The following is a 27,321-nucleotide window of genomic DNA, read 5'->3' as shown; positions in this document are numbered from 1 at the left end:
CCCACCTGCACCCCTCATTTTTTTAAAAAACCCAAAGCTTTTGGCCCTGATCAACTAAAATTAGTTGTGACTATGTCTGTTCCATTGCTTTTTCTAAGAGTTTGTTTTGCTCATCCAGATTGGGGCTAGTCTTGCCGTTTTGAGGCAGAAGCAAATTGAGGTTTTGTCACTACCTGCATAAAAACTGCAGGAAGTCACTATACGCCGTCTCGTGCAAAAAGGGTGGGGCATGAATGCCAGGGTTGTAAAAATTCTTCTGCAAAAGACTGGAACAAAAAAACAAAGTCTGTTTTGTTGAGACAGTGTTTTCACAATACCATTGTTTGAATACATTTGTTTGAATTCTTTGATTTCCTGCTAAATGTTGTTGCAGAAGACTGTTGAGATCCCTCCATTGGTACAGTGTTCACATGGATTTACTGTTCCTTTTTCTCATGCTAAATGTGCATCTATTCAGTGCAGTGACTGCCTGGCACCAAACTATTCGTTTGTATAAAATTATTGTTCTGCAATTCTGTCTTGATCCCTACATGTTGGAGAGATTCTACATTGTAAAATATTGGACAGTAGAGGGAGTTTTGAGTCGATTGTTTGGAGTTCTTAATTTGTCACTTACAATATTGTATATTCTCTCTGCTCAGACATGGATTAAAGAGGGAGACAAAGACAAAGTATTTCTGCAAGTAGTAAACCCCCTTTTAATTCAAGTGCAGATATTTATATATTGACAAATCATTGTTCTCTCTGACCTGTGAGCATTTCATGGTAGGGTATTTGAATTTTAGTGTATTTTTTTACAGTAGAAAACCTGAAGTGGAGGTGGAGGAGGGTGTTGAAGCTTTTCAGTGAAGAGGTCTTATGTTGCAGAAACCTATTTAACGTATCTTTATAACTAGGCTTTCTATCCCCTTAAAACCTCATTTCATTTTTCTGCTAACAGCAGTTTGTGAAGGCACTGTGCCTGTAATAGCAGCAATCTGGTAAATTGCAGGGACTTTTCTTGTTACTTTATGGGAAATGGTGTATTTCTTGAATATCTAGGTACTATGCTAAATATAACATTTTTGAAAACACACACCAGTACACCTAGCATTTTCCACTCACGCAACTGCCAAGTTTCTTGATTTCACAGTAAATTGACTCTATATTAGAAAGTTACATACGTTCACTTAGTAATTCTGTGCTGTCAATTTTGACTTACAATGACCCTTTTCAGGGTTTTTCAGGTAGAGAATACTCAGGAGTAGTTTACCATTCCCTTCTTCTGGGGGCACTTTGAGACTGTGCACCTTGGCCAAGACCACACAGGCTGGCTCTGTTTTCAGGAGGCACAGTGGGGAGCTGAACTCCAAACTTCTGGCTCTGTACCCAGGTACCTTACTCACTGAACTGTGCAGCCAGCTAAGTTTACTTTTACAAGCTATTAAATTTTATTAGTTTTTCAAGATAAACAGAGTTAAAAATGAGTGTATTATCTGAAAACAGTAGGAATTTCAATTATTATCATTGTTTCACTCATGACCTAGCATGTAAATCCTGACCTGGCTTGTCTTTGTACAGTCGTGCCCCACTTAACGATTGCCCCACATTACGATGAATCCGCTTTATGACGATCTTTTTGCGATCGATATTGCGATAGCAAAACGATGGTCTGAATGGAGAGATTTCGCTTAGCGATGATCGGTTCCCTGCTTCGGGAACCGATTTTCGCTTTACGAGGATAAAAAACAGCTGATCGTCGGGTTTTCAAAACGGCCACCAGGTGCTTAAAATGGCTCCCCGCTGTGCTTAGGGATGGATTCCTCTCTATACAGGCACCGAAAATGGCTGCTGTATGGAGGATCTTTGCTGGACGGTGAGTTTTCAGCCCATTGGAACACATTGAATGGTTTTCAATGCATTTCAGTGGGCTTTATAATTTCGCTTTACAATGTTTTCGCTTAACTGTGATTTTCCTGGAATGGATTATTGTCGTTAAGCGAGGCACCACTGTATATAAAAACAAGTAGAAAATATTTTCCTTATTGTTTGACTTTGGGCAAAACCTGTTGTTTTCAACACACATTTGTGGAAGCTTTCCCATGCGCCCTAAGCTTCCCATGGCATGACAAGGTTCACAGTGAATTGTGCAACTGGACGAAGACCATACATGTCATGGGGGAGGGGAGCTACTGAAGCTTGCATCATTGTATTTACTCAGTTGTGTTGGGCAACAGGATTATGGCTAGAGTGATTTATTTTTGTGGCCTTGGGGAGAATTGGCACATTAATGATTGGGGTTTCCCCCCCACATTTCTAGAGGTGTGCTTATTTGTGTTTTAGAACAACTAGAATTCTCCACACATAGCTGTCATGCTGCCTGGGGAATTTGTGAGATACACACAGCCACAAAAATCACACTTTTACATTGTTGTGTAAATGTGCAGAATTTGCCTGTTAATAAAGATAGACTATGAGTAGACTCAGACAGTCAGAAAACCAGTGTGGTATGGAATGTTGGACTAGAGATCACGTGACACTGGCTTCAACTCCCCACTTAGACTGTAAAGCTCACTGAGTGATTGTAAGCCACACAATCTGAGCCTGATTTATCTCACAAAGTTATTTTGAGGCTAAAGTGGGAAAGATGAGAATAATGTATTTTGCTTTCAGCTCATTGGAGAGAATATGGGGTATAAATATAATGCATTCATCTATTCACACATACATGAAGCATTGGATGGATTGGTTGTGTCTTTTTGAATAGTGAGTGTGTCAGTTTGTGCTTAGCTTCAGAAAGGAAAAAGATTAGAGTCATTTTGTTGAAGTTGTACAAACTGGTGAAAAAAACAGCACATTTGTTGTTTCAGTCTCATTCTGGAAATGAAATCTCTCATAGGTGCAGAGCCTCTTCAGTATGTATTTATTTATATAAATAGGCTGATGAAAACATAAAGGAGACACGATGGTCTTCCCATATAAGCCTTCATTTCGTTCAACTCCCCAGCCATTTTTTATGACTTGGGTACCTGTTTCCTTTCTATTAGGGTTTCTCAATAATTGGATGCATACAAGGATTTTTAAAGACCCCACCTTCCATCTGCACCCTGATCTAGGATGTGCCGTCCCCACTGGTTCACTGCACCCTGCTGTTTAGTCAATTCCCCCCTCCCCCCCGGTTTCTCCCAGCTTCCTTTGACCCATTTCTTGAATCCTTCCCAATTCCCTTCTAGCTTTTTACCCTGCTGCTTTCTGTCTTGTTCTGTCTCAGCACACACTCTCCTTTAGTGGTGAGCTTTATCTTTTTATCTTACACGCTAAGAATTCCTCTAGCTAACCCATTTATCACTGGGTAAAATTCTACCACCTCCCCTGCTTTCAAACAAAACCCAATAGGCAGTTACAGAATTCTGTCATTCCTTTGCCATGCAAAGGCCTTTCACTCGCAGGCAGGCAGTGGGAACTGAATAGATACAAGCTTCCTTTGGGCCCTCTTTTGAGAGAAAGGTGGAATATGAAATAAATGCAGGTCATAACAGACCCAATGTTTGATTTCATTCATTTATATTCATCCAGTAACTTCTCTTCTCCTCAAATAACCTCTTTTTGTTTACAAAAAGCTGTGAAATCTTTTTTTCATAGGTGTCCCTTGCAAGCCTTCTGTGGTTCAAGTTAGCAAGACAAGATCATTTTTTTTTCTCACTTTATATTTAACCCTGCTCTTATTTGGAACTCATTGTTCCAAAACAAGACGTATTAGCTCATTGAATTTCCTCTGAGGGAGCACAAGTTTCTTCACGGCTTCATCTGGATGACTTGGTGCTTAAATACACTGTTAGCAGTGCTGTCTTATATCTATCTAGGGCTGTTGAGAAAAATAGTCTGTACCTTTGGATCTGGACATTCTCAATGTGCTGATGAGCTTCTTTTTTTAGGTATCTCTTAAGATGCCTTATTCTTAAATTAGTGTCTGGAAGCTGTGCCTTGAAAGATGAAGTTAAAGAATCAGAAGGGAAGATAAGAGAACAAAGTGGCCATGCTGCTTGGTAATCCCAGTGTTCTGGAAAGATTTGTGCTTTGTGTGATTATGAGTTGGTGTTTTCCTTCTGGAATCCAGGGTGCTCTGGGATTATTCTCTGCTCATGCTATTGGACATGATTAAAGTTGCCTCCTGTCAATTCTTAAGGCCTCTTATATTTCTTACTCCTTTGGGACGTGGTGGCGCTGTGGGCTAAACCGCAGAAGCCTGTGCTGCAGGGTCAGAAGACCAAGCAGTCGTAAGATCGAATCCACGCAACGGAGTGAGCTCCCGTCGCTTGTCCCAGCTCCCGCCAACCTAGCGGTTCGAAAGCATGCAAATACAAGTAGATAAATAGGGACCACCTCGGTGGGAAGGTAACAGCGTTCTGTGTCTAAGTCACACTGGCCATGTGACCACGGAAGATTGTCTTCGGACAAACACTGGCTCTATGGCTTGGAAACGGGGATGAGCACCGCCCCCTAGAGTCGAACACGACTGGACAAAAATTGTCAAGACTTAGCATAATTAAATTGTCAAGGGGAACCTTTACCTTTACCTTTTACCTTTGGTAAACAGTTATGATAGATGCAGTTTAGGTGGTTTGCCCATAGTCGTGTAGGAAACGGCATGTAGTGCATAGTTATGCTTCTGTTAACTGTTAGGCTTGATTGTGGTCTTTCTGTTAAGGACAATTCAGAAACTACTCATATTGCAAAGTGCTGCTTGAGTACCTCATGTTGAATATTTGAAATTAGAAGCACCTTCACAGTTACTTCTACAGTGATTTCACTAGCTGGCACTTCATGGGCAAAATTGAACATATTGGTATTTGGCTTTTAAAGTTATTCCTTGGGGCTCAAATTTTAAAAAGTTTTTCTTCCTTAGTAATCCTCCATCTTAGAACGGTGATAGATAACGAGAAGGGAGGTGACCCTTGACTTAACCTTGAGTATAGTCCCAGGACTTGGTGTAAGATGCACGGTTGTTTAAATACTTTGGGAACAGGGAGAACAATAGTTGTATTCAGTCACTATCTCTGAGTCTGCAGTGCTAAATGGGTGGTGGAAGTGTCAAACACGCACCTGCATAGTATGCACTACATTTCCACACCCCTGATGAAAGTCAGTAAACATAAAAGACAAACTGGAGCAAGTTCAGAGGACAAGGATGATCAAGGGACTGGAAACCAAGTTCTGTGGGGAAAGACTAAAAAAACTGGGCATGTTTAGCCTTGAGAAAAGAGGACTGATGGGAAAATATAACACCTTTCAAATACTAGAAAAAATGTCACACAGAGGAGAGACCGGAGCTGTTCTCAGTCATCCCAGAGTGTAGAACACATAATAATGGGCTCAGGTTACAGGAAGCCAAATTTCAGTTGAACATCAGGAAAAAGGTGTAGCTGTTAGAACAGTATGATAAAAGAACCAATTATCTCTAGAGATTGTGAGCCCTTCAACACTGGAGACATTCAAGAAAAAGTTAGTCAACTGTCTGTCAGATATACTGTGATTCCTACCTTGAGCAGGGGTTTGGATTTGATAGCCTCATTGGCTCCTTCCAACTCGGTTATTCTATAATTCTATAATCTATGAAAGAGCATATATGTGCAACCCCACACGTACTATGGATTCAATCATAACTAGCTTCAGAGATAAAAACTCAATACAGTGGTGCCCCGTATAGCGAGGTTAATCTGTTCCGGATTAACCTTCGCTATGCGAAAACATCGCTGTACGGGGCAGGAAAAGCCTATTGGAACGCATTAAACTTAGTTTAATGCGTTCCAATAGGCGCCAAAACTTACCCCTCCAGCGATGTTTTCGCGGTCCGGCGGCCATTTTGGAGCCGCCGATCAGCTGATCGGCGGCTCCAAAATGGCCGCCGGATGACCCGAAATGGCCCCCCGCAGCGTTTTCGCGACCTCGGTAAGCAAGGGGAGGGCATGAAAACACTGACGGGGGCCATTTCGGGTCATCCGGCGGCCATTTTGGAGCCGCCGATCAGCTGATCGGTGGCTCCAAAATGGCCGCCGGACGCCCCGATCGTCGCAAAGCGAGTGCGGCGATTGGGGCAGCTCCGTATAGCGATCCCCAAAAAGGGATCGCTATACGGATTCTTCGTTGTACGGTGCGCTTGTTAAGCGAGGCACCACTGTAGATCTAGACTTAGCATAATTAAATCCAATATGTGTATAAGTGGAAAACATGTGAGAAAGAGCCTTGAATTGGAATTCAGAAGAGCAAAACAAAGATTCTGTTGTAAAAAACCACAGACACACACACCCCTGCACATATAAGAGCAATTGTTTAAGCATTTTTCTGATTTGCTCACTGGCCATCCTGCAACTCTGAAACCAAGTGCAAAACAGACAGGCAGCAAAATTATTTAGAACAGAGGATTGCAGCCTAAATGTCTCGAAGTTGACAGCAGTATTTAAGATAAAGCTGATAAAGTTGAAGGTCAGATTTCTCCAAAATGCTTGCCGGCTGTTTAGAAATACAGCAGAAGCACCTCAGGAAAGTGCACCACCAGATTATGAATTTCGTTTGGGTGCTTCTTAATGTGCTAGGACTATGAAAAATGGTGGGTGTAATTTGAAGCCAATTAGTAAAGAAATCTGAGAACAAAAAAGTTTCTATTTATCCTCAGAAATGAACCCATAAATTCTTAAAGTACTACCTGGCTGCCCAGAAGATTGAAATTTGTTACATGTTGAATCACTCATGAGTATTTGAAGTGCATGAAATGAGGAGTAATGGTATTTTTCTTGTGAGGGAGGAGATTTTTACATGTAGCAAGCAAAACTTAAGCTCATAACGTAAAGTACCATATTTTTCCGTGTATAAGACTATACTTTTGTCCAAAATCTTTAGGCTATAAATTGAGGGTCGTCTTATACACAGAAGTAAGCTGAGGAGAGTACAAAAACAAGTGGAGGGGAAAGCAGGGGTCCAGTTGTTTCTGCAGGGTTCTGATCCCTGCTTTCCCCTCCACTTGCTAAGCCTTAGCAAAAGGAAAGCAGGGATCAAAGTGCTGCAGGATCACTTTGATTCCTGCTTTCCCTTCTGTTTGCTAAGTCCCATGGGGCTTAACAAAAGGTTGGGGAAAGAATCAAAGCTATCCCATGGCTGTATAATGGGGAAAGGGATCAAAATGATTGTGCAGTTGTGGAATTGCTTTCATCCCTTTCCCCCTACACTTGCTAAGCCCCACTTAGATTTCTTAATTTTGGCTTAGAAAAGAGGGTGTCTTATACATGGGGGCATCTTATACACAGGAAAATATGGTATACCCTGTAACAAGCCAATATTCCAGTAGAAGAAGCAATTCAAACTTAGGGTAGAATGTTGAGCAGTGAATTCCATTAATTTATTTTGCTATTTACTGTTGCTTCTTGAATAAAACCACATATTAATTGGTTGCTGTAGCTGTAGCTGTAGAGGCATATTGATGTATAATTAGAATATTGACTTCAAGGTAGTTTAAGAGATCAGATGGTTACTCAGCATAAAACTGGAGTAAAAGTCATACAGATGGAGTTGTGGATGATAATTTGGTGATCTGGCAGTCCGTGGCATCATACTGAGTTGTAACAGAAGCATTATTGTATTCTATGAAGGCAAATGCATTTTGTTTTACAGTTCTTCCTTTAGATAGAAGAGTGGCCTGTTCATAAGATCCTTGTGACCTGAGTTTTAACTACTGTAGTTTCATTGAAAATCTTGTTATGTATAAAAGAGAAGTTTTTTTCTAGACAAACCCATATTTAATATTAACTTTTAAATCTGTCTTACATCATTACCAGATAGGGACGGACTTTGTGATAAGAAATCTTTCTTGTGTAGAGCTGACTACAGAATTTGTAGCATACTTGACATTTCAATGATAAGTGCTTAGCTTATAGTTCTAATACTGTACTTACTATTCTACTGTTCCTATTGCTTATTTTTCCTGAGCGTTTTAATGGTGTATGCCATTGTTTCCCAGCCTTGGTAACGCAAGTGTTCTTGGTCTGCAGCTCCCAGAAGCTTTCACAATTAGCTGTGCTGATCAAAGTTTTGGGGAGTTATAGTCCAAGAACACCTGGATTACTCAAAGTTGGGAACCACTGGTGTAGGTGATATTATGATAATGATAATTTTCATAAATGTTGTTTTAAGAATTCTGTGTATAATTGTCTAAGCAAAGTAATAGCCTTATGCCCTCAATTCTTTAGAAAATATATTTTGTAGTCAAGAGTTTTTTTTCCTTTTCCTTTTGTAAAATCTAACATCTTAAATAGACACTTAGAAGAGATAACTGATTTCTAACATTTCAGTCTTAACAAAGCATGGCTGGTTATATTCAGACTCACTGGAGTTCTGTCCTCCTTTAATTCTGACACATACTGAGAGTTTCAACATGCTAACAGCTTTCTCCCCCTTCACGGATTGCTGCCTTGTCATGGCGAATCTCGCAAATTCTTGTGGAGAACTTGGTTTTCTCAGATTTCCATCTTCCATTGATTAATGCCTTCTAGAAACTAGGGAAATAGCAATGGCCTTTAGGATTAATCTGGAGGTGACCAATATAGTACTAATAAGATATTTCTCCCCAAATTTCCGGTAGGAAAATTATATGGATGAAAAACTGAATGTGTTTACTTTTTTCATGTGTCTGTTACAGGGAAAAGTGCAGTTTTGAAGTGTTTGCTAGATATTCACAAAATTTTTCGGGAAAATGATCCTGCATATATTCTTAATGACCTTTACATTACGGATTACTGCGTTTGGATTCAAAAAGTCAAGTAAGTCTTAAAATCTGCACTTCTCTTGGTGAAAGAATTTTCATTTGGTTTACAATGTGACACTATGGCCTGGCTGTCTGAAATTTTGTTGTGCAGTTAAGGAGTAACTTCTGGTGGTGAGTTGCACAATACATACTGACTGGAGATTTTTTAACTTACAGCAATCTACCATTAAAAGTTACGTCTTTTGCATAGGTATGTGAAAAGGATTTCAGCCACCAAAATAAACATGTCCATCATAAACAGAAACCATATCAATTTCTTCCTCCTGTGCTTGCCAATATTCTAGAAAGACAAAAGAAGAAACTGTTGAATTATATGTAAATATTTTTTCTGGTATGCTATAATACAGTGGTGCCTCGCTAGATGATGTTAATTTGTTCCAGCGAAATCGCTGTAGAGCGAAAACATCGTCAAACGAAATTAAAAAACCCATTGAAACGCATTAAAACCCGGTTAATGCGTTCAATGGGCTGAATACCTGCTCGTCCAGCGAAGATCCTCCATATGGCAGCCATTTTCAGTGCCTGTATAGCGAATCCATCCTCGGAACAGTGGGGGGCCATTTTGAAAGCCGGGGGCCATTTTGAAACCCGACTATCAGTTGTTTGCTCATCATTGTAAAGCGAAAAATCGCTTCGCGGAACAGGGAACTGATCAATGTGAAGCGAAATTCTCCCATTTAAAACATTGTTTTGCGATCGCAAAAACGTCGACGTAATGCGGATTCGTCGTAGAGCGGGGTAATCGTCCAGCGTGGCATGACTGTATCAAGAAGTGAAAATGTATGCTTCTTAATATGATAGCATGCCATAAATATTGCATGGCAATATATTATAACATGATATATCTTATGATAGCATGGAAATATTTGAGATTAAGGAGAATAGTTAAACTATATTAATATTTAAATTCTAAGCAATATATTTATTACGTTGAGTAGTCACATCTTGAAAGTTACTAAAAACCAGTACATTCACCAAAGCACTCAGAAGTAGTTACAGCTGCATTTTTCTAAAGTGTTTATCTAATTTACTGTTTTTTAAAAGTAAATTAGTTGATTTTTTAAAAAGCCATCTGAATACAGTAGCAGTGGCATAGCTCAAACCAGCTCTTGAATAATGCAGTATTCCTTTTCTACCACATAGCAAGACCATACCCCTGTAATCGTGTAAGCAAATCATTCATTCATTTACAATCCTGATAAAATGTGTGTTCATCTCTTTTATTGGAAAGTGGAGTTAACTATGAGAAACTTGTAATTTATAACTAGTTTTGCCAGGTTCTTAGTAGAGTACACATGTTCAGCTAAGAAGCCATGCACAAACAGTTCAATATTCTGAACAACAACAAAATCAGAATTGGACAAAGGAGATTATACAGCTTAGAAATGTGTTCATTTTGCATCCAGATACCTGATTCATAGATACTTCCTTGGAATCAGAAATCTGATTTCTTATGGAATGGGGAAAAGTTGAATGGATATCTTGGTGGAGTGTAGGTAAAAGTGTTCCTGGAAAGTTGCAGAATCAGTTGCTTGAACTCTGATGGTTTTTGCAAATACTCAATCTCTGATTTCAAATATCCCTGCAGCCATGGGGCCTTGAATCTTTTTATCAATGAGAAATTGGGGAAGTATCATATTTGCATGCATGTGGCATGCATATGATGAATTGAGCAATATTAACATCTCCATCCATGCTTAAATAATAATCTGTAAGAGGTGTGGATTAGGAAGGCCATATTTTTATACACTCCTTTTTTACAATCCTATCAGACTCCTTAGGAATAGGAGCACACCTCTATAATTAACTATATGCAACTCCTTTCTCCCAAAATGAGAAGGCTAACAGTAATATGTATTTGCAAAGGCGAATAGTTGTGTGGTTGCTCTTAGGTGCAGTGTTGCCTCGCTAGACAGTTACCCCGCATGACAGTTTTTTCGCTAGACATTGACTTTTTGCGATCGCTATAGCGATTTGACAGTGTTTGGTCCCTGCTTCGCAAACCGATTTTCGCTAGACGACTATTTTGACAGCTCCCTCCGAGCTCACAAAATGGGTGTTTTCAGGACCTAAGCTTCACAAGACAGCTATTTAAATAGCTGATCAGCGGTTCACGAAGCGGCTTTCCTATGGCCGATCTTCGCTAGATAACGACACTTCTTCCCCATTGGAACGTATTAAACAGGTTTTCAGTGGAACGGATTATCATCGTCTAGCGAGGTACCACTGTACCTGGTTTTTCTCATAGGATCCCAGCCAGATAAAGCAATTAAACATTTGAAAGCAATTAAAAAGAGAGCAACAAAAATAAATAGGTTATTGCTACCTAGGCAGGTAAAGCCCAGTATACATGCCAAAAATGTGTGTTAAAACATGGCGCTGAGAGAAAACATGTTGACAAAAGAACAGGAAAAGCAGATGAAACCAACCTTACAGTACCTGAGCAAGAGAGTTCAGTAGCCTGGGAACTGCCACAGAAAAGTCGCCTCTTGTTATCCCCACAAAATGTTCCTCTGACGATGGTGGAATAAAGGAGGAAAAAAAGTGTCCAATGCTTCTTGGAAACTGTTGGGAGCACTCAGCCTCTTAATAGGAACCCCACCCATTAGAGAGCAGCCATTTGTCTAAATCTCAACAGAAGTCTTTTTTTAAATCATGACCAGGGATAGTTTGTAGAATCCCCCTATCTTCCTATTCAGAGTAATTAATAAAAATTGGAGAAAATGTTATCCGATTGTAATTCCACTATTTATAAAATCTCAGACCATAGTGAAGTAGCTGTATTGCCTGTAAGGTGCCATAAAGTTCTATCTCTGTTAGGTATGGCACACAATTATTCTTGAAATAAAGGACAAGGAGGACCGTCTCATGTTTGTCTTCGGTCACTAAATATCAGTCTATTCCCAGCACAGGTATGAACTCTGTGAATCTCTTTTGTTCGGGAAATTAACCTGGTAAATGCGTGTGAGATCCCCACAGTGTCTGTACACAGTCAGTAAGAACACCAGAGTGACTCCCTGACAAACCTTGGTATCAGGTAGATAGGACATGGAAATATGCTGTATTCTCTCCAGTCATCCGTGTGAGCTTTGGAGAAGTAGGGATCTGGAAGGAAGCTTCCCTTCCTTAGCTTATCTGGAACCATCGGAGTGGGCGGGGAAGACACTGCATGGTTGTGTAAAGCTATTGTGATAACTGCTGTCACTTCTTGGGATTGACATTGCTTATGGAAAGACAAGACCCGGTAGTTCTGCTTCATGGGTAAAGCCTGCCATCTTGTCCTCTGGATTGAAAGATCGATAAAGTGTTTGTGAAGTGAAGGAGGGTATTTAAATCATTTTATTAAAGGTTTCAGAGGAAAGACAGATTGAGGGATATTTGAAATATGCTTGAAATGTAGGCTGTCCTGGCTTAGTATTCTTTTCATTCTAAAGAAATGACTCCCTTTTCCTGATGTGCAGCTGAGGCAGTTAGGTGGAGACTACTTCCATACGAAGCCCGGTGTAGTTCTGTGAACCTCAGGGCTTAGCTTCCCGTCTTCATGCCTCAAAGTGGTTCCATATGGGGACGTCTGCATTTAAACAGAAGGCTGTTGCACAAGATGGCCATTTTTGTGACTCAATAATAAAAATACAGAGAATGGAACAAAGTTGAACGTCAGCGTGAGTGTCATGCCAGTTGGAGTCTAACACAAAGATTTTCTCACAGGGATGTGTAGCTTCTATGTACAGTGGTGCCTCGTTTAACAATGATAATCCGTTCCAGGAAAATCTCCGTTAAGCGAAAACATTGTAAAGCAAAAAAAAAAAAAAAAAAAAAAAAAAAAAAACCCATTGAAACCCATTGAGTGCGTTCCAGTTGGGTAAAAACTCACAGTCCAGCAAAGATCCTCCATACGGCGGCCATTTTCGCTGCCTGTATAGCGAGGAATCAGTCCCTAAACACAGCGGGGAGCCATTTTAATTACCTGTTGGCCATTTTGAAACCGCCGATCAGCTGTTCTAAAACGTTTTGCGAAGAATCGGTTCCCGAAGCAGGGAACTGATCATCGCAAAGTGAAATTCCCCCATTTAGACCATTGTTTTGCGATCGCAATTATGATTGCAAAAAGATCGTCGTTAAGCAGATTCGTAATAATGCGGGGCAATCGTAAAGCGAGGCACCACTGTATTGATCCATATCACTTCCAACTGTCAGGTTGGGCAGTAGTCCTGTTACTTCTCTGGTTGTTTTTCCCACAGTTGTTGCATTTTCTCCAGCAGCACCTTGAAAGAAACTTTATACAGTGGTGCTTCATTTAACGGGCACCTGTTTAACGACATTGCATTGCAATGTTTTAAATGGGGAAAAATCACTTGTGATGATTGGTACCCTGTTTCGTTTACCGATTATCGCAAAGCGATGATTTTCTAACAGCTGATCGGTGGTTCCAAAATGGCCATCGGGTAAAAAAAATGGCCGCCTGCTGTGTTTTTGTGCGGATTCCTCGCTTACCGGGCAGTGAAAATGGCCGCCATATGGAGGATTTTCGCTTTAAGGTGAGCTTTAAGCCCATAGGAATGCATTAAAGTGGGCTGTTGGTCCAGATAGGCGGAATATAAATCAAATAAATAAATAAATAAATAAATAAATAAATAAATAAATAAATAAATAAATGGGTTCTAATGCATTCCTATGGACTTTTTAAATCGCATAGCGACGAAATCGCTTTGCAGCAATTTTTGCTGCACCGATTAACGTTGCTATGCGAGGCACCACTGTTTTTTGGGGCCTGACGCTGTTCTTCTCTTGTACCGGTCTGAAGTGTGTTTAGCTGCTCGATTTTGACTGTTGTTGACAGGAAGGCTAGATAGCTTTGTGGGAAGCTGGCACTGTACTTTGTACTGTAAATCTTTGCGTAATATTGTGGCCCTGTCTTCACGCTTGGGCTCTGCCTAGCCTTGTGAAGCAGCCAGCTACAGCCAGCCTCCCTTGAGTGAATGGTGCTAGCATTTGAAGCCTAAGGAACCGAGTTAAGTGTAAATTGCTTTTCAGAACTCCCCGTATTACACAATCTGTGTCTAAAGACACATTCATAAAATTGCTTCATCTCAGAAGCCCTGAGCTGTGTTCCTTCTATTTCATTTAATTTGAAAAGGCTTTTATCCCACCTTTTTAGCAGACGCTTCCAAGGCAGCTAGGCAATGTGGCTTTCCCAGAGAGGCTGCACGCTCCCCCAGGAACCATGGCTGTTGTGGAGAAATTGCTGTTTACCAGCACAGAAAACAGCTAAGTGGAGATTCTGGGAAACAGCAGTTCTCACCTCTGGAAGTGTGACTGCATTCAGAAACAATATTTATTACACAGCAGGAACCATAAATAACAAAGTGAAAACAAGGTTCATACTGTCAGATCTCATTCATTATATATTTACTGTTTCAGAATTGTATAACGTTTCTTCAGCTGCTTGTCTAATGCAGTTTTCCAACATATACCAGATCTTAAATAGCCTTTATTTCCAATTGGGAAGTGTTACTAATTTCCCCCATATTAATTAAAAATATTTAAATCTAATCCTGTTATAAAATGCAATGTGGACAATTAAAGCTTTTGTATTGGGACATATTCTCAAAAGATCTAATAAAAGTGTGTCAGCTTAATGTATGTGGAATGTATACACGTTTTCTGAATAGTTGATATCATTGGGTAGAAGAGTTGTCAATTTTAATATAAAAAATTGTTAGGCAAGTATTGACTCTGTAGTTGTGAGTGTAGTGGTGTTGTTAATATATGAGGCACTAAGGTGTGCACAGATAAAAGCTTCAGTTTGGATCTGCAATTAGAAAACAACTTGATTCCGTTTAGACAGATTCAGAGGTTGCCCAGTTTAATAGGTTCTTACTTTTAGTTGGAAATCCAAATCGGCATGCCTCCCACTGGACTAACCTTGGAATTTGAAAGCTGGTTGTAATTTCTTTCTGTTTATTAGAATTGGATGGAAAGTACAACAGTTGCCATCGCAGGAGATTGCTCCTATCAAATTTCAGATAAACAATTACACGGTATTTTATGCTACACAATTTACCGTATTTTTTGCACCATAAGACGCACTTTTTCTCCCAAAAAAACTGGGAGGGAAAGTGCATGCGTCTTATGGAGCGAATACTGTCCCCTCCATGCCACCATCGCTGGTTTCCCAGACCTCCGGAGGCCTCAGCAGGTCCCGTGGGGGCCTCCCTCAGGCACCATCGCTGGCTTCCCAGGCCTCCGGAGGCCTCAGCAGGCCCCGTGGGGGCCTCCCCCAGGCACCATCGCTGGCTTCCCAGGCCTCCGGAGACCTCAGCAGGCCCCGTGGGGGGCCTCCCCCAGGCACCATCGCTGGCTTCCCAGGCCTCCGGAGGCCTCAGCAGGCCCCGTGGGGGCCTCCCCCAGGCACCATCGCTGGCTTCCCAGGCCTCCGGAGACCTCAGCAGGCCCCGTGGGGGGCCTCCCCAGGCACCATCGCTGGCTTCCCAGGCCTCCGGAGGCCTCAGCAGGCCCCGTGGGGGGCCTCCCCCAGGCACCATCGCTGGCTTTCCAGGCCTCCGGAGGCCTCAGCAGGCCCCATGGGGAGTCGCCCACCACCACCATTGCTGGCTTCTGAGGACCTCCAGGAGGCTTTTGACCGGTAAGGTGCTGCTTTTTACTTTTTAAAAAATGTTCTGGGTGGGTTTTGGAGGGTAGATTTGGGCTGGAGGTATGTTTCTATGTTGCTTTGTGTTTGGGTGATTTTTTTGCAGTCCCAGCATGGGACTTGCTCTGTTTATTTATTTTTACTTTATTTTTTGGTATTTAAAAATTAGTTGGTGCTTTTTACTTTTTAAAAAGTGTTCTGGGTGGGTTTTGGAGGGTAGATTTGGGCTGGGGGTATGTTTCTATGTTGCTTTGTGTTTTGGTGATTTTTTTTGCAGTCCCAGCATGAGACTTGCTCTGTTTATTTATTTTTATTTTATTTTAATTTTCAGTATTTAAAAATTAAGTGCGTCTTAACGTCCGGTGCGTCTTATGGAGCAAAAAATACGGTAAAATTTTCCCCAAACGTTGATGACTGTTAATGTCTTTGTTTCTGAATTTGTTAAGAAATCTGTAGAATTTTAGAATGACAGATACAGTATTTTGGTTCAAAAGAGTGTTCAGATTTGGCGATGGGGAAGTGATTTGCTTCTCCTATTATTTTGGGGACAATTGCTGTGACATATTGCTGTGGCATATGTCATATAGCAAGAAATCAGTAGAACAGGGAATGCAACTCCCAGAAGCCCCCTCCAGAATGGCTGATGGTGAAGGCTTCTGGGAATTGCAGTCCAAGAATACTTGGGTTACCCAAGGTTAGGAATCATAGCTGTAGAATGTTAAAAGGTAATGGTGTGTGGACATAGACATTAGGATGAATGAGAACAGACTTTTAAGTTTGGTTCCGTTTTCTGACCGTTGCTCACAGTGAAGAAAATGCAGGATGATGGGATAGATGATGCACTTGGAACATATAGCAGCAAAGGCACAATGGCTTGAACACCCAGCATTTTCCAAGCAACTTCCCAGTACTTCAGTCTCCAAGTCCCATAGACTCCACCAAAAAGTCTTAACATGTCTGCTTTCTGGAGAGAGGGCTGACAATAACAACAGCAGCAAAAGCCTCTTAAATACCAGATTAGCCCTTCTCCCTCATCTAAGTGTTGGGACTGCAGAGTTCTGTTAAAATTAATTAGTGTAGTTAGAAATTGGAGTTCCACTTCCTACTCATATTGGATACCTGGAGGAGAAGTGTATCGATTTGTTTGTTGTGTGTCCTTCCAGATCTATAGGAATAACACATTTGCAGAAATGTTCACTCTTAGATTCAGTTCACTTTGGAGGAATCTTTCTTTGATGCAGATATTTCCCAGATCTGATCATATCAGCGTAACTCAGTTCTGAATTTGAGATCTGCTCATTTTTCTGAGATACACCTCTACTGAACAGCTCTCAGCTATTGGTTTTGATATGACTACAGGGCATGTAGAAAATTCTTAAGTGCATCATTATGGATTTTTCTGTAGCTGTTTTTTTACAAAGGAAAATTAGGGGAAATAATTTTCCCTGTACAAAATTATATCCCTTGCAACAGCATTAACCCTAATCCCCTTCAGTTGTGCAGGGGTGTACCTACCAAGTTACAGCACAATCAAGTTAAAAGCATTTTCCCCTGAAAGGGATTTTTGAGTTAGAGTAAGTCTGTGGTCTCCTTTCTCCTTTAGTTTCTTTCAGCAAAGAGGTCGGCAATATCAGATTCACCATATGCCATATCATAAAGCAAATACTGCCTTCTTGGTAATTTCCATACTTATAGGTTTAATTGCTCCCTCATATGTCTTCCACATAAAGCATTCTGTTTGCATACAATTTGTTGCTTATGGATGAGTAAGACATATTGTAAGTATTTGCAAAGCACAAAAGGAGGAAGCCAGTAATAGACTCCCCCAGATTGCAGTGGATTCATTGAAAACACCAGAGGCAGCTCATACAACCATCTCGGCAGGTGTTGTCAACGTTTTATGTTCAAAGCCAGATGCGGCCAGATGGAAAATTGCATCTTTAACCCCTGAGGTCATACAGCATGTTGCCATTCCACTTGATCCTCCTCCTAAGCGAGCTTATAACACTCCCTGCTGTCAGACTTGGTACTACTTTTGTTTGCACAGTAAAATTTAAATTAATCTGTTAAGGTAATTTTAGTTTTGTTTTGTTTTTGGACCTGGTGAAGAAGCGTGACATAGCTGTATTTCTTTTCCTAAGATACTTGGTTTTGGCTTTATGTTTTCACATTGGTTGCATAAAATTGCTGGCCCCCTGGGATCTCTGTGGTTTAAGCAATAATAATAATAATAATAATAATAATAATAATAATAATAATAATAATAATAATAATAATAATAATAATAATAATAATAATAATAATAATAATAATAATAATAATAATTTTTGTAAAAGACAGGTACTTTAAGGTACGTTCATTGTAAAAGCTGTGAAATAAGGGAATAGAAGCTTCAATTATATTGAGTGAGGAGGGGCATCAAAACATCATAAGGAATATGAAGGAAAGACCAGTCTTTTTAATGTGAGTTGTGCTTATTAAGAAATGGAATAGTAGTTTGTCTCCCTGATAATAGATTGGGCTAGTTTTTAAACTTTTAAGTATTTTTTCTTCCAATCACACTTCCTTAGATACCCTTCAGTCTAATATTAGAGTCCTAGTGAGACTTGATACAAAACCTGCCACTCCTTTTATGTCAGCTGATTACATAAACCCAGGGCAGGTAGTCATTTCGTACTCATGCATCAAGATCAAATCTGTGAATTGTGTTGTCTTAACATGGTTTGGTGCTATTTCTAGCCCTATTCAAATGAGACTTCTGAAACCAAGTAGGGTTCTGGAATGGTGATGATACAGGGATACAAGCCCCACAGCCTGTCCCCAAGCTAGCTGGAAGTCAATCAGACCTTCATGTGTTCCCAGCAAAAATCTGTAGAACTGCAGTTGTAAGCACATTCTGATGAGCACGCTTACAGTGTTTCCATGACTGAATTCTGATAAGGCAAGGATGTTTTTACCCTAATCTTTTATTCAGAAAGTTTCCTTCAAAGCTTTCATATGAATGTGTGAAGGTCTACTGGACTTCCAAGTGTGTGGGGAGGACAGGATATTTATGTGTGCCACCTTCACCATCATGTTTCAAGCCCTTCCCTGTTTTAGTCTGTAATACCTGAATAGAAGAGCTTAGGTCTGATGTTAATCTAAGTTTAAATGGAATTGCAAATCCTTGTTAAAGACAAATCTGATCATGGTTAGTGTCAGAAGTCTATGTAATATTGTGAGCCCCCTTGAGCCCTTTACTGGGAGAAAAAAAATACTGCCATATAAAACAAACAAATGAGTATTGCTGAAGTTTAGTTAAGGAAAATAAGGAAACATAGGAAAGAATTTGTTCTTGATAGAGGAACCTACATTTTTCTCAGTAGGTTTTCTCTGCTTCCAGTTTCTGAAATTCCTTACCATGAGAGCCAAGATGGGCTTCTTCTTTCGTATCTTTCCACCAGCAAAAACATTTTTATTCAAGCAGTCCACTGGCAACTGACTGCTTGCTCTGGTACAGGTTTTTAACTGCTCCTGGGGATAATAAAATGGAATAAAACAAGGCTTGCTTCATTTGGGGTTCTTTTTATCTTCTTTATATTTACACACTTTAGGTTCTCTAGTGTAGAGGGACTATTAGACAACAAATTTTGCCACATTTCCATGTCTTGTAATCCCGCCACGAATTGCTCTCTTATCATGGCAAAGGGGCTTGAGTAATTCAGAGAAGCTATGGGCTATGCCGTGCAGGAACACCCAAGTCAGGTAGGTCATAGTGGAGAGTTCCGACTAAACCCGATCGACCTGGAGCAGGAACTGGCAAGCCACTCCAGTATCTTTGCCAAGAAAACTCTGTGGGCAGAAGCAAAAGGCTAAAAGTTATGGCTCTGGAAGATGAGCCCCTCAGGTCAGAAGGCGTCCAATATGCTACTGAGGAAGAGCGGAGGACAAGTGCAAGTAGCTTCAGAGATAATGAAGTGTTTGGGACAAAGCCGAAAGGACACTCAGCTGCAGACGTGCCTGGAAGTGAAAAGAAAGTCTGATGCTGCAAAGAAAAATACTGTATAGGAACCTGGAATGTAAGATCTATGAACCTTGGTAAGCTGGATGTGGTCAAACAGGAGATGGCAAGAATAAACATTGACATCCTGGGAATCAGTGAACTAAAATGGACAGGAATGGACAAATTTCAATATGAATCCAAGGGAGACCTTGCAACTTTATGTTATGTACCAACCACCATTGCTGAGGAAACTGAAATTGACACCAAAGAAAGATGTTTTTCTCATTCTAGGGGACTGGAATGCTAAAGTAGGGAGTCAAGAGATAAAAGGAACAACAGGTACAGTGGGGTCTTGACTTGAGAACTTAATCCGTATTGGAAGGCGGTTCTCAAGTCAAAAAGTTCTCAAGTCAAATCTGCATTTCCCATAGGAATGCATTGAAAACCATTTAATCCGTATCTGCTCTTTTCTGTCCATAGAAACTAATGGGAAACTGCTATTCCGCCTTCGACCACTAGAGGGGGATATTTTGTTTCTTTTTTTCTTAGGTCAAGAAAGGTTCAGGGAAGGCAGGGAAAATACAGTCCAGGCAGTACAGTACCAGGCAGTCCGAAGACTGTCTCCCAATCCACTCTCTAAACGCTGGGAGGAGTGAGGAAGCAGATAGACACCCTTTTCACTGGCCAACAGTTAACTGAAAGTTCACATTTTGCACTTTCCCTGCCTCCTACGTGGATTTTTTTAGTTCTTAACTCAAATCTAAGTATGTAAGTCAAGTCAATATTTTCCTATGAGAGTGGTTCTTAAGTCAAAATGTTCTTAACTCAAGCCGTTCTTAAGTCAAGACCCCACTGTATTGAAGCAGGGCAACGGCCAATAGAGTTTCTTCGTCTTCACGAATACACTAATAGAGTTTTCTCAAGAGAACGAGCTGGTCATCACAAACACTCTTTTCCAACAACACAAGAGGCGACTCTACACATCACCAGATGAGCAATACCAAAATCAGATTGATTACATTTTCTGCAGCCAAAGGTGAAGAAGCTCTATACAGTCAGCAAACAACAAGACCTGGAGCTGATTGTGGCTCTGATCATCAGCTTCTTATAGCAAAGCTCAAGCTTAAACTGAAGAAAGTAGGAAAAACCACTGGGCTAGTCAGGTATAATTTAAATCAAATCCCTTATGAATACACAGTGAAAGTGAAGAACAGATTTAAGGAACTAGATTTGGTGGACAGAGTGCCTGAAGAACTCTGGATGAAGGCTCATAACATTGTACAGGAGGCAGCAACAAAAACCATCCCAAAGAAAATGCATGAAAGCAAAGTGGCTGTCCAACAAGACCTTACAAATAGCAGAGAAGGGAAACAAAATGCAAGGGAGATAGGGAAAGTTACAGAAAATTGAATGCTGACTTCCAAAGAATAGCAAGGAGAGACAAGAGGGCTTTCTTAAATGAAGCAGAAGACATCAAGAAGAGGTGGCAAGAATACAGAGAGGAATTATACCAGAAAGATCTGCATGTCCCGGACAACCCAGATAGTGTGATTGCTGACCTTGAGCCAGACATCCTGGAGAGTGAAGTCAAGTAGGCCTTAGAAAGCATGACTTGCACTCATTTCACACGCTAGCAAGGTTATGCTCAAAATCCTACAAGGTAGGCCTCATCAGTATGTGGACCGAGAACTCCCAGAAGTACAAGCTGAATTTCAAAGGGGCAAAGGAACTAGAGACCAAATTGCTAACATATGCTGGATTATGGAGAAAGCCAGAGAGTTCCAGAAAAATATCTACTGCTGCTTCATTGACTACCCAAAAGCCTTTGACTGTGTGGACCACAGCAAACTATGGCAAGTTCTTAAAGAAATGGGAGTGCCTGACCACCTTATCTATCTCTTGAGAAACCTATATGTGGGACAGGAAGCAACAGTTAGAACTGGATATGGAACAACTGATCGGCTCAAAATTGGGAACGGAGTACAACAAGGCTGTATATTGTCCCCCGGCTTATTTAACTTATATGCAGAATATATCATGCGAAAGACAGGACTGGAGGAATCCCAAACCGGAATTAAGACTGCCAGAAGAAATATCAGTAGCCTCTGATATACATATGATACCACTCTGGTGGCAGAAAGTGAGGAGAAATTAAAGAACCTCTTAATGAGGATGGAAGAGGAGAACACCAAAAATGGTCTGAAGCTCAACTTCAAAAAAAACTAAGATCATGGCCACTCGTCCCATCACCTCCTGGCAAATAGAAGCGGAAGATATGGAGGCAGTGACAGATTTTACTTTCTTGGGCTCCATAATCATTGCAGATGGTGATAGCAGCACCGAAATTAAAAGACGCCTGCTTCTTGAGAGGAAAGCGATGGCAAATCTAGACATCATCTTAGAAAGCACAGACATCACCTTGCCGACAAAGGTCTGCATAGCCAAAGCTATGTTTTTCCAGTAGTGATGCATGGAAGTGGGAGCTAGACCATAAAGAAAGCTGACCGCCTAAGAATTGATGCTTTTGAATTGTGGTGCTGGACGAGACTCTTGAGAGTCCCCTGGACTGCAAAGAGAACAAACCTATCCATTCTGAAGGAAATCAATCCTGAGTGCTCACTGGAAGGACAGATCCTGAAGCTGAGCCTCCAATATTTTGGCCATCTCATGTGAAGAGAAGACTCCTGGAAAACACGCTGAGGTTGGGAAAGTGTGAAGAGGAGAAGGGGACGACCGAGGATGAGATGGTTGGACAGTGTCATCGAAGCGACCAACATGAATTTGATCCAACTTTGGGAGGCAGTGGAAAACAGGAGCGCCTGGGTTGATCTGGTCCATGGGTTCACAAAGCGTCAGACACGACTTAACAACTAAACAGCAACAACATGTCCTGACTTTCGTGTCTCTCCATGTTAGGAGTCTAGCATGTTCTGTGCAAAGAAAGTACCCAACATTTAATAGATATTTAAAGTACATGATATTTAATAAATAATGATGTGCTGCCAAGTTGATTCCATCCTAGGATTTTATAGGCATAAAATATTCACAAGTGGTTTAACACTCTCTTACGATGGCAGTCTGGGACCCTGCAGCTTGTCCATGATCACAGAGATGACAAAATGTGTATCCCCATCCATCATATGCACCGCAGGCCCCTCTTATAAGGCATAGTGCATATTCTAGCTCTTCATCCCCTGCTTCCTCAGTCAGGTATCACACACAAGTGAATTATACCTTCTCACTATAAACCTCCTTGTGTGAATTATTTAATTTAGAGTAATGACCGTGTAATGGTTCTCTTACTCGGGATCATTGACATAGATTTTATAATTTCTTCATGTACATGGTGAAAATCACAATTTAATCACTTCTGAGTATATATATATATAGCGTAGGTGATATAATGAAAGGCATTCTATCTTGAGAATACACCTGAGCTGATGCTTCTGAATAGATCGCTTTCATAGCTGTCCTTGAGTGTCAGCCTGCTTTTGAGTGACAAATATTCTTTGGATGTTCTGAAATCCAGGAAGGCTTTGGCTTATCCTTTGATGACTTTGCAACGGCAGCTCAGCCCTTCATGACCCGAAGGCTCAATTATTGTAATTCCCTCTTAGCACAGCTTACAAGCCAAGCATCACTGTAGCTGGCAGCATTTTCAGAACATAGCAGCACATCTGCTTATGCTTTGAACAGACATGCTGTGTTAAGCTTTCCTTTATTCATTCCTTACATGGACTATGGCCATGGATAGAGTTGTTTTCAAAGCCCCTGATGGATATAAGCTATTGTTCCTTCTCTCATCTCTCTGGGAGTTGGCCATCAGAGCCAGTTGTTATCTGTCATACTAGAATCTTCATTCAAGAGAGTTAGGTAGATATAGTTGGACTATCATTTTGGTTATGAAGATAAATGGAACAGGGAGGAGGGATAGAAACCAGTGTACCTATGAGGTGAGAGAGAGAAAGATCACCAAATATGGGTCCCACAAGCCTGGCAGGATAGAGAGGGAAAAGGAACATCTTGAAAGAAGGTAGAGAAGTCTGAAAACTGAAAATGAGCAGGAAGTGGAATGTCACAGAGTCAGTGGGTAGCACATAATAAAGACTAAAGGGAAGAAAGAATGGCCAAGTTTTATAGCAAATAGACATAGCAAGTGGAGTGTAGCCTTCTTCATCAGGTGCATGAAGTCCTACCTGAGTCGACCACTGTTTATGCCCATTTTTGGATGAAAGTTTTAGAAAAGAGATGCTGAGGAATGGGAAAAGAGAATTAGCATAGCCTTGTGCTAGGAAATGTTAGGACTCTTGCTGAGTCTACAGTCCTTTAGAGAAAGAGACTGAGATAACGGAATGTGCTTCAACAGAGACAAGTGGTGTGGCAGCAAATACAGTACAGCTTTACATGGGAAAATACCTTCTGGAAAGGCGCAGTTCAGAGCCCTGAAGGACTGAAAATGAGTGAGGGAAAGGATATAGGATGTCAACCACACCTAGTTTTTCTTATAGTGTTTGTGCCTTTCAGTTGGCCTAATAATTTTGTGAGTTGCTACACTTCATTCCACCCGCAACCATATGTCTTCATGCCTTATTTGCAGAACGAGGGAGAAGGAAAGTTATTAAGCCCTGTGAAGTTGAATGGCCTCCTGCAATGTCAGGTGCTCTGGCAATACCAGTCTCCAGACTTTGAGCAGATGGAGTAATTGTGCAGCTCAGTTACTGCTTTGAACTTCTAGGAGGAAGAGAAGGTGAAATCTTTAGCTGGGGAAACTAGGCAGTTGCACAACTCACGATTATGTGACAGTCGCAACATTCTGCTTGTGTTTTCTACAGCAGGTGCTTGAAGTCCAGATGTGATACTTGTAGATACTTTTAGAAACCTGGTTGTAGCATGCCATCTCTTGTATATTCACACCTCATCCATCTGCTGTGTGTCCTTGTACACACAGCCCACTCCTAGCAATCTAATGAGAATCAGTGCCTGTTCTCAACTGGTGGTGAGGGAACGGTATCTAAAATCGGCTGTTTTTTCTTACATGTGGGCTCTGACACAGCATCTGCAAGCTGATGTATGTTGCAGTTGAAAGACTGCATCAGATTACCCTTGTTTTCAGCACTCTCATTGATGTGCTTGATGTTTAAAGGGAGATATTTCCTGTCATGGTTGCTCTGCATGCTTGCTGATATTATTTAACTTGAGCTTCCTTTGCTTTTTCTCCTGATGTAAAGTTCTTGATCTGCTCCTTGAAGGAAAAAGGCACTGTACCTAAGAAAGCCAGAGCAATATTTAAACTGATGTTTATATATGGTGGTACAAAACCTAGTGGTCTTCTTAAATTTCACCTCTCCCATTTCTGTAGCCTCCTGAGATGGGACATGCCTGTTTGGTTATTTTGAGCCAAAGGCCAACTCAGATTGCTGTTCATTAACGATGGGACACAGTTTTTAAAGCAGATTTGGTACAGTAGCTAATGTGTAGCACAATTTTAATGATTCCTAGAAATATGAAGAAAATCATCTCTCTGGATAGCCTAACACTATGTCTCCAAAATGCCGAGCTACTGTAGATGTTTCTGGGAGTCTACCTCTTTTTTGAGTATCTTGCCATCCAAAGGTTGTTGTCACTAAATGGGGTTATTTGAAGTTGAATGATCCAGTGCAAGGACACATTAGACCTCCAGCCATGGAACTTAATTTGTTACAGTGGACCCTCGACTTACAGACGGCTCGACTTACAGACTTTTCGAGTTACAGACTTCTCTGGCTGCAAAATTTAGATTCGACTTGCAGCCAGAGAATCGACCTACAGACCAGAAAAAAACCAAAATGGAACAAAAATAGAATAAAAACCGCTGGTTATGGGATTAATCGGTTTTCAATGCATTGTAGGTCACTGGAGATTCGACCTACAGACTTTTCGACTTGCAGCCACCATTCCAATACGGATTAATTCCTTAAGTAGAGGGTCCACTGTACCTGGTTATAAGTGTAAAGTGAAGGTGCTGTGAGACCAGTTCTGTTTTCCCATTAAGCTCAGTGGTAAAATGGGGATTTGATTCTTGGGGAAAAAATTGTGTTGTCTAAATTCTTTTCATTTCAGTCTCACAGCTAGTCTTACTTGCTGTGTGCTCCCCTCTGATGGTGTCTGTCTTATATTGCCATCCTACTTCCTCTCTAGCATGCATACTGGATGATCCCCTCCAACCTCTGCTATCATCCCTTTCTGCTCTCTTGCTGTATAGCAACCACTTCGTAGCATAAATGAGCCAGTTTGCAGAGCAGATCACAGTGGTTAGGAAAGTTAACTTTGGACATTGTGGGTGCATTAGCTAATATTGGAATGGTTGTAAATAATGGGGGAGCTATAAAGTGGGCCACAGGTATTCTTAAAGGTAAACATCTTCACTAGAAGATGTTCTCAGTTTGCAGTCACATGGGTTAGGGGAAGGGAAGTTGGTTTGGCTTCAGCATAGAGGGATGTTCTCTGGCCATTTGCACCTTTTGTCAGGCTCATGCCAGCACAGTCTAGAACCTGCTCTTATACTGTAGGCTTACTAAATGAGTCTCTTGTGCTTTGCAAAGGTTGGTAGATGCAAAGGTAGGTGCAACACAGAAGAGAGAAGTTTAAGGGAAGTGCAATTCTAGAATTTTCAGAAATAATTTTTTTTTCTCTTCTGACTTTTTGTGCTTGCCAATAGAGTTGATATAGATAATGAAGGATTATCCAACATGGTTGTTGTGGGTTTTTCGGGCTCTTTGGCCGTGTTCTGAAGGTTGTTCTTCCTAATGTCTCACCAGTCTCTGTGGCTGGCATCTTCAGAGGACAGCACTCTGTGCTCTCATTATCCAACATTTTGTGCTTTGGGGCTCCTTTTTACCGTATTTTTCGCTCCATAAGACGCACTCCCCCCCAAAATAGTGGGGGAGAAAGTATGTGTGTGTTATGGAGCGAATACAGTAAAAAAAAAGGGTTCAACCACTACCACCCAGAAACCTCCCACTGCCATGCTGGGAGGCCTCTAAACGCACCAGAGACTGCTTGCTGTTTGGACCTCACCATTCTGCACGCTGTCTTTCCAGGATCTGCTTCCTGGAGCCCACCTGGAAAACCAGCAAGGCCAACAGGCCTATGGCAGCAGGCAGTGAAAACAGCCAAGGACCAAAGGGGAAAGAGTGATTCTAAAAAGACCAGGAGAAACCACAAACACAGTCCCCCACTTAGGCAGTTGATTTTCCCATATTTGGGGAAATCACAGGGATCAGCACATCTAAAGTGCAATAGATGAGCCTTAACCTGGGAAAACCACTTTGATGATCATGGTATCTCCCCTGCCAGGTATGAGTTGGAATGGCCCCTGAACCTCCTGCCCCTTTCTGTGCCCTATCCCCCAAAGGTATGGTGACCCCCCCGGCTGCACCTCCTGATCAGAACAGGGCTACACAGCCCCAGTCCCAAAAGAGGCCAAGAGAGCTACTGAGTGTTTTGGGGTGCCCCACAGGACCCCCATCAGGGGCTGGATGTTCCTCCCACAATCCTCCAGTGCACAGATATTAGCATACCTAATATGCAGGGAAGGCAGGGAAAGCGGGGAAATTCAAACTTTCATTTAGTGAAAAGGCTGCTTGTCTGCTTCCTTGCTAGTCCAAGCAGTTAGAGAGCTGGGAAAGAGACCTGGGACTGCCTGGTATTGTCGTTTTAAAATGTAAAATTTAGTTTAAAAGCTGTTTGTTTGGGGTTAGTGCTTGGGTGAAAAGGTGCTCCGTTTGAGTTGAAACCCGCTTGTGTAGAAACATGCATACCAGTACTTGCTTTAAAAGCTGCCTGGGAAGCCATTCAGACCAGCGCCGATCAGCTGTTAGGTGGAGAGAGGGGAGGGGAATGGAGCAGGAGCAG

At 41.3% G+C, this 27,321-nt stretch overlaps 1 protein-coding gene and 1 pseudogene across 3 annotated transcripts in view; one reads left to right on the top strand and one right to left on the bottom strand.

Annotated features, from left to right (window-relative positions):
- Positions 1 to 27,321, top strand: part of SHQ1 (SHQ1, H/ACA ribonucleoprotein assembly factor) — a 115,907-nt gene that overhangs the window by 42,576 nt on the left and 46,010 nt on the right. For 2 of the 3 annotated variants that reach the window (XR_013541591.1, XM_072989434.2), the window contains one exon: positions 8,669 to 8,789. Coding sequence is in view for 2 of the 3 variants with exons in the window: in XM_072989434.2 (XP_072845535.2) it covers positions 8,669 to 8,789 (121 nt within the window). In the remaining variant the exon portion in view is untranslated. Of the gene's footprint in view, positions 1 to 8,668; positions 8,790 to 11,614; positions 11,679 to 27,321 lie in introns of those variants that run through there. The other variant, XM_072989435.2, reaches the window with a different exon arrangement.
- LOC140705062 (U1 spliceosomal RNA) lies at positions 26,617 to 26,771 on the bottom strand (annotated as a pseudogene).

This window comes from Pogona vitticeps, chromosome 2 (assembly GCF_051106095.1).
Source record: "Pogona vitticeps strain Pit_001003342236 chromosome 2, PviZW2.1, whole genome shotgun sequence".
Lineage (NCBI taxonomy): Eukaryota > Metazoa > Chordata > Lepidosauria > Squamata > Agamidae > Pogona > Pogona vitticeps.
Note: the sequence above shows the minus strand (reverse complement) of the source record. Positions and strands in the feature narration are given on the sequence as shown.